At 38.4% G+C, this 9880-nt stretch overlaps 1 protein-coding gene and 1 long non-coding RNA gene across 4 annotated transcripts; both read right to left on the reverse strand.

Moving 5' to 3' along the window:
* Positions 1–2868: 2868 nt before the first annotated feature.
* On the reverse strand, positions 2869–4900 carry LOC114362841 (uncharacterized). 2 transcript variants are annotated; one of them, XM_028318382.1, is made up of 3 exons: positions 4514–4900; positions 3843–3878; positions 2869–3230 (listed from the first exon to the last, which is right to left on the reverse strand). In XM_028318382.1, exons 1-3 carry the CDS (start codon positions 4646–4648, stop codon positions 2979–2981), a joined length of 423 nt encoding a protein of 140 aa, XP_028174183.1. In that variant the 5' UTR covers positions 4649–4900; the 3' UTR covers positions 2869–2978. The 2 variants fall into 2 exon arrangements, with proteins under 2 accessions (XP_028174183.1, XP_028174182.1); XM_028318381.1 differs by having other exon boundaries at positions 2869–3236.
* A 3777-nt stretch (positions 4901–8677) lies between these two features.
* On the reverse strand, positions 8678–9484 carry LOC114362842 (uncharacterized). Of its 2 annotated transcripts, none has more exons than XR_003656717.1 (2): positions 9404–9484; positions 8678–8785 (listed from the first exon to the last, which is right to left on the reverse strand). It is a non-coding gene; the product is annotated as an uncharacterized LOC114362842 (long non-coding RNA). The 2 variants fall into 2 exon arrangements; XR_003656718.1 differs by lacking the exon at positions 9404–9484 and adding an exon at positions 8845–9026.
* Positions 9485–9880: the final 396 nt, after the last annotated feature.

Genomic DNA, 9880 nt, shown 5'->3' on the forward strand with positions numbered 1-9880 from the left:
CTAAATACCAATTTCAATGTCTAGGCAATGTTATAAACTGATTTAACAAAAGTTATTTAAGTTCGGAAACAAATGTGTACTTACCTAAAGATAAATCATTTAAAGAAACATACTTAACATGGTGCGATTGAGGTCCATAAAAACGCAATCTAGATTTATAAGTCCTAATATTAATTTAGACACTTTACATGGCATCTTCACCATTAAATGAATATGTTATGTTTTAAACTCATAATACACTTATCAACTCGGAAAAGCCTCAAAATCAAGGCGTTTACGTTACGGTGCGGAGAAGTGTGCGTTGCAGTACGGAGTTTCATACAACAATACTCACCGCCTCGAGTTGATACGGTTACGATCCGTTTCCGGATTGATAAGTGTGCTTCTTTCTTTAAAGCTTTCTAATTCTAGTTTTCAGTATCCAAGTTACCAGTTTACCGCTAATGCTAAATTCTTTACTCACAATAAGGCACCATTCACAGCTTTCTTAGCCCTCAGGGCTTCTAATTGTCAGAATTCACAATATGGCCTTTGGAGCGGTATTTATTATGTTGTAGTAACTCTGCAGAATTGTGCAAAATGTCTAATGACTATTTGTTTATTTTCAGGTAAGGGGAGAGAACTTAAATTTTTTAAAGAATATTGTGAAGGTAAAATAGCATAAAATACTATAATAATTTAGCATGTAATTTGTTAATCAACTAAACATTTCTGACTGTAACGAACACACATTTAATACTACTACTACATTTAAAACTCTCAACTCTATGATTGGTAGAGCGCCTTATAAAATAGAGTTCTTTACATTTATTTACAAAAAAATTGTAGAGCTAAATATGTTTGACATAACTTGAAAAAATCGAACTGCCTAAGGTGGGAAACGAACCTACGCCTTGCGCTTGCTGAGTGACTGCTCTTCCATCTGAGCTACTTAGATAGAGTGGCGACTCTTCGTTTCAGCCAAATGACGTCCACTGCTGGACAAAGGCCTCCCCTAAGGTTTTCCACAATGAACGGTCCTGCGCTGCCCGCCAGGCTCTTCCCGCGACCTTAACCAGATCGTCGGTCCACCTAGTATTCTTAACGCCAGAAGTTTTTTAATAAATATGTAGAGCTCTCTGCATCTTACGTAATCATACAAAAATATGTAATTAGTTCATTATCACCGTAATTACTTTCTTACAAAGAAAGTGATAATCTAAGCTCTACTGAGCGTTCAGAAATAAGAATGCTCGTTACGGTCTGCAACAATGTCATATTTTTACAAAATATACTCTATGTAGTAGACAATAGAGTCCAAATTCTATCGGCAAAGGAACAGGTGCAGTCACACTTTAACAATTTTATTCAAATTACTATCCAGTCGAGCGAACCGACAAATGATAGGCCCTGGACCGCGACAAAGGTACTGATACAATAAAAACCTCACTGTTAGAAAACCGTTAAAAATTATAAGTTTTTTTTTTATATTGCGCTTTGATGTTCGTTACGCAAGATTATTAAAAAATATATACTTGGTTTCATTGTCACGTAAAGGTAACCAACAGAATGATAATACATTCTCAAATGATCTATGTATGAAGAAATTATACATAAAGTTAAAAGTATTTTTACTACAGGTTACTACGGGACCTTTCCCACCTCCCGTTCCCACTGCTGCAACTCCTGTGCAGCCAGGATCTGATCTTAACCGCCAATAGAAACCCAACCTCATTGGACCCGCAACAAAATTATTATAAATATTAAATGTATCAATACTTACTCCATAATATTGTAATTAATTCAATGTTTACAGTGCAGGAATCAAACTTGTGACCTAGTAATCACGAACTAATTACAACGCCTTTTACTTTTTGCAACGCCTTCACTGGGCGTCACATGTTCAATATTATGTTCCTGTCAACCCTTACCCATTGGACATGCAATAAATAATTTGAATTTGAATTTGAACTACCAAGACCATTAATGCTGAAATTGTGGCAGCAAAGTTATTGAGATTACTAACTACTCCACTAATTGCTGCAGACACATTCTTGTTGCCGAGTAATTACTTCTTTATTACTCAAATATTACCACACTGAAGTAAAATTACCATAATACTCGTATACATAGCATCACACACACAAAATAGCACAACTTTTAGTGTTTATGAGGTAATAATAGCCCTTTGTACTAAGATCACATTAGACTAGACATTTTTGCTATAAAATAGACCCTATCACAACTGAATAAGAGCCTAAAGTGTTTAGCTTGACACGCTGTAGACTACTAACGGCACAAGTAGTACTAGTAACTTACCCACGGTCTTTCGGCTTGAGTAACTTCACAAGTAGTTTTTTCTGTCCCCACAAAAGGGACATTAATGATGATGACATATTATTCTTGCATCTAGTTTTCGGTTGGATTATTTGATTGTTTAGGCTAATATCGGCCGAAAATTCGATTTGACAAAAACTAAAGTAAGTAGTTTACCTCAATTTAACAAAACATGATAAACATAACATTGTTCTATAGAACTAATAGATAATTTAAAGAATTAAAATGAAAACGGCTTAATTTGGGCAGTCTTATCGCTCTCCTTTAGTCAATAGAAAAAGTGCTTTTTAAAAGGCTAATTGCATAAATAAATGTGTTTTTTATGAGTTTTGTGATCGCCTTTCGCTACCTACCTTTTCTAGACAACCAAAAGAAAGGGCATGTATAAAATCTAGGTATTTTACTTATCAGTTTTATTAATGTCTAAGTAGATTATTCAAATCGAACTAACAAACCCAAGTGGCTTAACCTCATCATTCCTGTTGTCACGGTTAGAGCTTTAGAGGCAGTGACATAATTGAATTTAGAGTTTGTTTGAGAAATAAAAGATAATTTAGATTAACAAGTTATTTATTACAATTTAGAGAAGTGAGAACTCTTAGGGAGTGGGTGGTCGAGCAAACTATCATATCGCACGAGATTCGTCACCGGTGGTAGTATATTCAAACCACTGTCCTCGCTAGCGTTGATGTTGATGTGGGTTGGTTCTTCGCTGGTGGTAAGCCCGCAGAGTCGCCGACGCGCCAGATGGTTAGGGCCGTACGCACTGTGGTGTAGGGCCACTTAGAGTGTGCGCACGGGCCGTCCGACACGGCAGGCAGCTCTGCCGGGTTGAAGACCCAGGTGGTAGTTTCGGCAGTGGTGACCATGCATGGTGTAGTAGGTAGGCGTAGAAGATGAAGGTGAACGTGAACGTGAAGGTGAAGATGAACGTGAAGGTGAAGATGAACCCTGCGGATCAAACGGCATATTTAAGCAGTTGCCAGCTTAACCGTTTGACTGCGACATCAAAATACTAGCGAAGCAGATGGAATGATTTTGGTAATAAATGGTGATGTAATGATGTGGCAGTCAAACAGAATTACAGTAGTGAAAGGTGAAGTGAAGTAGGCAAAATATTAAATAATGTAGGTAGAAAATAATTTAGAATATCATCTATATAGGCAATTAATTTATAGAACAATATAGGTAGGCAATAATTTAGAATAATTAGGACAAGTAGAATAAGATTAGAATAGTTCAATTTAGTAAATTAAATAGATTTTAGAAAGTGTCGTTACAGTACGACCAAGGTCATGTAAGGTCATGACGTGTCGATGTCATTTCATAAAATATTGATTTTATTATGTAGTAAGATATAAAATATTACGAGTAACAAATTGTAGAAACAGTTAAAATTACGAAATGACATCGTCCAGATACACTGAGCACATGGATTGCACACCTGAAGAACAAAATGGCGGCTAGGTACTTACATTTAGCACAAGTATAAAATCTAGGTATTAAAAATACTTTTGCAACACTCACCCGGTAGCGGGGTTCACCAATACGCGATTACATATTTGTAAGCAGTTGCGCTGGCACAGACGCACTCTCTCGTCCTTGCCTTCGTGAATCCAATGGAACAGATAGCTGCTACAATCGGTAGATGGCTTGGATGCAGTTTCTGGCCGATAGTTTCTACTGACCTCTACTACCGCCCTTGGCCTTTAACTTTGCCTTGCTGACTCGCCATCTCCGCCAACTGCTTACGCACTTAAATATGTCACGCGCATCTGACTGCTTCTGTTCCCGGACTCCGAGCACGACAAGCCCTACGGCGATGGGTGGTGGTAGAGAGGTCGGGTAGTGGTGCACACTCGGCTTTGTCCTAAGCCTGCACGTAGGCGACCTAAGGAGAGTGGTCGTTTTTGCGCTGCATTAGGGCGACGGTGCAGATTGGGCAGCACCTTAGGTGACGAAGCAGCCCTTTTCAGGGAGGCACTGCTTCCCCCGCCCAGCCGGGGAGGGGATTAGAAAAGGTATCCCAAAAAAAGCTCGTCCTTTCTCATTGGGGGGGTAGCAACCGCGGCTGCTCAGGCACCTCACTTCTCGCGGTCGACGTTACAAGAAAACTACAAAGCCCTCTTATTGCGGACTAAAGGAATTTTGTCGCAGTTACCGTAGCCGAAAACGGCTTGGGAGTATATATACATATTTGTAGTTTTATAAGGTTACGTACATCGCGGGTCCGGCGGTGACGGACAGCGATACGTCCGTGCTCAATAACGCTCTGGCTCGGACTAGGAGACGCGGCGGGAGCATCGCGGCCGTAGGCGCGTCGCTTGCGCATACATAAAAAACAGTCCGCCCGCTCGACAGAGAACAAAAGAAATATTGAACAACTTGTTTCGCGCGGGTTTGCTTGTAGATTTATTATTTTATTTATTTTATTAGTGTAGAACAATATGAATTATTTAATTAAGTTATTTAGTTAGGTAGTTTACGTAGATTTAGATATATTATTATTAAAGTTTATTTATTTAGGTAGGTAATAGTAATTAAATCAGAATTTAGATCTAAGATAACGATCAGCGGTAACGCTAACCGTTACACTGTTACTAGTTGAATGGTCAATCAGGGTAATTGAACCATGTGACTTATTTCCCTGGATATTTCGTAGTACAGCGTTCATAAACTATCGCAGTAGATCAATACAAAAATGAATTTTCCCCAGTAAAAGTGGGAATACTATATCAAGAGAGCGAGCAGTTTGTTGAACTGGCAGCGAATATTGATTTTTTTAACGGGAAGCTCTTGGTTTGCTCACCCGGAGATTGATGAATAGATCAAAGCTTCACACAAAATCCTCAACCACAGAGGCTATCTTACCACCAAAAATAACAACGATTTTTATGACAATGTAAAATATTTTATTTGCCAACAAAAGGATTACAAAATTAGTCTATTTTTCTTGGCGGCCGCGGCTGCTGCACTAAGCTGTGCTTGTGTTACGGCAGCCATAGCGGCAGAATTGAGTAAGATAGTGGTAGCTAGCCAGAAGGATCACTCAGAATCTTCTACCAAAGAGGAACTGGCCAACTGCGGAAACAAAAATCTTAATCTAAATAACTCAAAGGTGACTAACTGACTGATTGATTGACTCACATAGTGATCTATCAACGCACAGCCCAAACCGCTGAACGGATCGGGCTGAAATTTGCCATGCAGGTAGATGTTATGACGTAGGCGGATGCCTATGTTATGTAGGGTGAAGTTTCGTAAAAACCTAACTTAGCGGATGCTAAGTAAGGATTTTACGAAACTTCTCCCCTGAGGGATAAAACGGGATCCACGCGTACGAAGTCGCGAGCGGCCGCTAGTTATTGATAAGGTGATAGTCTTAGGTAACATAGTGGTAAAGCCAGCCTATCTACTATTGTAAGCACCAAGTATTATTATTACAAAGCAAGGTATCGCACCGTGAGAACAGGCGGCAGTTGGCAGCGAACGCTAACGACTTGCGGCCATAATGTTCGCGATTAGTGCGCGCGCGCACCGTAGCGCGCGATGACATAGTACACGTGTATGCAGAAGCATTTTCTTTATACGACGGTAAGCCTTGTGGCAGAGTAAATACAAATGAGTAGGTCATCTTCATAGAATCGCACCGAGCGCGGTTTGTATGTGAGCGCGCCAATATGTATGCGGCGCGCACGCACACACTGACAAAATTTAGCGTGGATTAGCGGTGAGTTGCCCCGAATTTTGTGTATATCATAGTATTAGTAAAAGGCGCTACTCGTATTTTGTCTGATTTACATTTGTACAAACCATGAAAAAGTATTTTTATGAGTAAGGTACAAGGGAGCCAGTATAGCCATATTTTAGTCTTATCAGTAGAAGGAGTGCAAGATGCGAAGATTACTTTATGTGGCAGTGAATTTGATATTTTTTATCAGATGCCTTATCTAATATCTCTTCTTCTTTATTACAATTCTATCTATAAAAAAACTCATAAAACTCATTCATTTTTGCAAATAGACTTTTAAAAAGCACTTTTACACGTCCCTGTATTAGCCCATTTACTATCTCTACTCTCTCTGCTTTAAAATGAATCTATCTAAACGACAGAAATCTATCTGCGCCTACTGATATTGCCTATTTTGTAAAAATGCAGACGAATTCAATTATAATGCTATCATTTTTTCTACGCTCCGATGATCTGGTGGTTACTCTAACCAGGAATTGGGGTTCGATTCCTAGTGCGGTCAAGCCAGGAAATTATTTCCATCTCTACATTTTGACTTTAAGGCTTAGTTGCACCACCTAACTTTAACAATGACAATAACCGGCGCTTTTTGGATGGAGTTTGACAGTTTTTTGACGTTTGTCAAAGTTAAAATAAGATGGTGCAACTCAGCCTAAGTATGCAAAATTTTGCACCTAAAGTTAAGTTAGACGTGTAAAAGTGTCCTAATACTAAAATACACGAATTTTTATGATGTATGCACTGTCTTGACTGTCTTTAAGATACTGAAATTGTACCACACACAACACCTAGGTAGGTACTTACCAACTCATTAGTATGTAAAGAAATAAAATAAGGGTCAAAAGGTCCACCTGACATGGCCAAGTCTACACCTGCAGCGTAAGGGTAGCTACTCAAGCATATCATCATAATGTTCAGTGTATTCACCACTAGTTTACGTTAGGTGTGCTCACTAGTAAGTGCGTCAAAAAATACTATGAAGATTTTAGTTCTTGATAGTAACCGCTAGTACAATTTGACATACATTTTAATAACATTTTTTTACGCAGTTGCTTGTAAACGTTAGGTATGTATAAAATCATGGTAAGAAGCACACTGGATATACATTTTTGTTTCAAAATAGCACCTATTGTAACTTACATAAGATGCCACTATGTTTAGCTTGATGTGCCGTCGTCTGTACACTGGTACGACCAGCTAAGCATCTCTGTAGCTGTATGGTTTGTTCGTTTCAGCCAAATGACGTCCACTGCTGGACAAGGGATTTCCAAACGACCGGTCCCGCGCCGCCCGCATCTAGCGTATAGTATACAGTGCGTATTAAATGTGTAACAAAGACGTGTTGCGAACTTTTTGGTTACTTTGGGCGTCACAAACTATTTTACGCTGACTGTACAATTTTTAGGCACAAATCAATGACTTTGCACTTAGATTTTAGTTGACAGCTGACTTCTCTTGAAGAACATTTTTCAGATGTTTTGATGTTACTGATGTTTAACAAATGTAACAAGAACTATTAAACCGAAAAGGCTCTAAACGGTACTTGTTTACCGATTGCTACCTCTACTGTTATGTACAATGGATTATGAATTCTATCCGTCCCTCTACATCAATATTCAGGATGTATTGTTGGGAGTAGTGTTGTAAGTTGCTCGACAAATATCGATGTTTTATCGATTGTAGCAAAGAGCATTTGTTAGCAAGTAATTAAAAAGTTTACGTCTCTTCTAATCGGGAAGTTTTGGTTTAGTCTGGGCAATGTCAGATGGCGAGAGAGACTCAAAAAACTGATACAACTTTTGTGACTCCATATGACAATCCAGGATTTTTTTTTATATGAGTGGACTTAAGTATGCAGTTGCCGTCTTTTTGCTACAAAAATGCTTTATCGAAACTCGACAATTTTCCTAAATGTATCCATTTATCGATGTTGGGGCAGCACTAGAGGCGCGCGCGCACGTGTCATTGACCCCAGTGCACGAAATTTGGAGCTAACGATTCGTGAATAGGGCGTTATGTGCTCATCTAGTTGACTTTAGGGTCCCCTCAGAAGTTTTCAAGATAATTTTAAGATTTTTTAAGCCAGAACGAGGAAGATCGTGGCCTGCATATGGATTATCTGATGGAAAAAGGTGATCAGGCCGAAGGTGGAAGCGAGCTTTATCCTGAATTCTCAACCATAGAGGAATACTGATTATCTTACCTCAAACTTTATAGGTAGGATATGTCACCGTAAAATTGTGAATTCCGTCAGATTATAATCTGACGTAGTTAAATTACAATCTAACCTAACCTAACCCACTGTAAGTTTACAATCTAACGCGTTATATTATAAACTGACAGAGTTCACAATTGAGGAGGTTAGGAACAAAAGGTGACATTTACGTATCAGCTTCATTTTTTCTAATGTTTTTTTTCTTACTTGGGAGGATAAAATTCTATCATTATCTGCAAGACATTGGTTCTGAAGGTGCTTAATTTCATAGAAAAATCAACTTGAACTACTGCTTTTGAAACAAAAAGTTACATTTTAATTCAATCCCAATAGTGATTTGTACATAATAATCAAAAAGTGTCATTTCCTTTGTAAATATTTCTGAGGCTTTTAAGGTCGGATCAAAACGGGTACATTATTTCTTAAAAAATAACGATTTGCCCAAAATAAATTATGACGACAGGTCGAATCGATATGTTTAATCGAATAACCTTATTATATACCTTGTAATCTATGTCTATGTTTAACTAAATTTTAAAACATACATGAAAACTTTTAATACCTTGTAATCTATGTCTATGTTTAACTAAACAGTTTGGAAAAAACTGGAAAAATGATCCTTCTTTAAAATGGTATTGTGATATCTTGTATGAAAATAATATAAGTGAAAATGACAAGTGGCAGTGGGCGGGATAGCTCGTAGAGACGATGGCCGTTGGGGCAGGAAAGTTCTCGAGTGGCGACCACGGGCTGGAAGACGTAGCGTGGGCAGGCCTCCTACTAGGTGGACCGACGATCTGGTAAAGGTCGCGGGAAGAGCCTGGATGCGGGCAGCGCAGGACCGTTCATTGTGGAAAACCTTGGGGGAGGCCTTTGTCCAGCAGTGGACGTCATTTGGCTGAAAAGAAAGAAAGAAGAAANTAAAATAATGTGACTTTACCAAATGTATGGAAGCTGGAAACATTGAATTTTCGGATAGATCCAGTTTATTCTGTAACATATTATTAATACCGTTTGATAGAGCTCATGAAGCACTTTCAGGATCAGTAACTAGTTTTTTGATATCTTGTATAGTTTAGAAATAATCGAGTGAGATCACTTATCGTTTCCACCCTGTATACCTTGTAATCTATGTCTATGTTTAACTAAACAGTTTGGAGAAAACTGGAAAAATGATCCTTCTTTAAAATGGTATTGTGATAATATCTTGTATGAAAATAATATAAGTGAAAATGACAATGAAAATGATGAAAATGGATGTGACTGCTTAGAACCTGATTGTGGAGAACTTCATGTACCTATAAGAATTTAAAATAATAATAAACACATTTTTTGTATGGATATTGATTTGTTTTTGTTTCTAATAGTGACATTTTTCAGACAGTAAGTTTCAAAAGGTAACATTTTATAGTTCCAAAATACTGAACTGTCCTATGCATGACATTGACAGTGGGGCGCCACCGTCATTACCAGATCGCTGGTTCCGATTCTTACCATGTTGGAAACCATATAGTTGAACGATGGTAGCGCCCCCCTGTCATTGAGTTTGGTGGGACAGTTCAGCGTGGGTCATCTATACAAAACTATTGAATCAAATG

Source organism: Ostrinia furnacalis, unplaced genomic scaffold (assembly GCF_004193835.3).
Source record: "Ostrinia furnacalis isolate ACB-3 unplaced genomic scaffold, ASM419383v2 OfSCF6811, whole genome shotgun sequence".
Taxonomy (NCBI): Eukaryota; Metazoa; Arthropoda; class Insecta; order Lepidoptera; family Crambidae; genus Ostrinia; species Ostrinia furnacalis.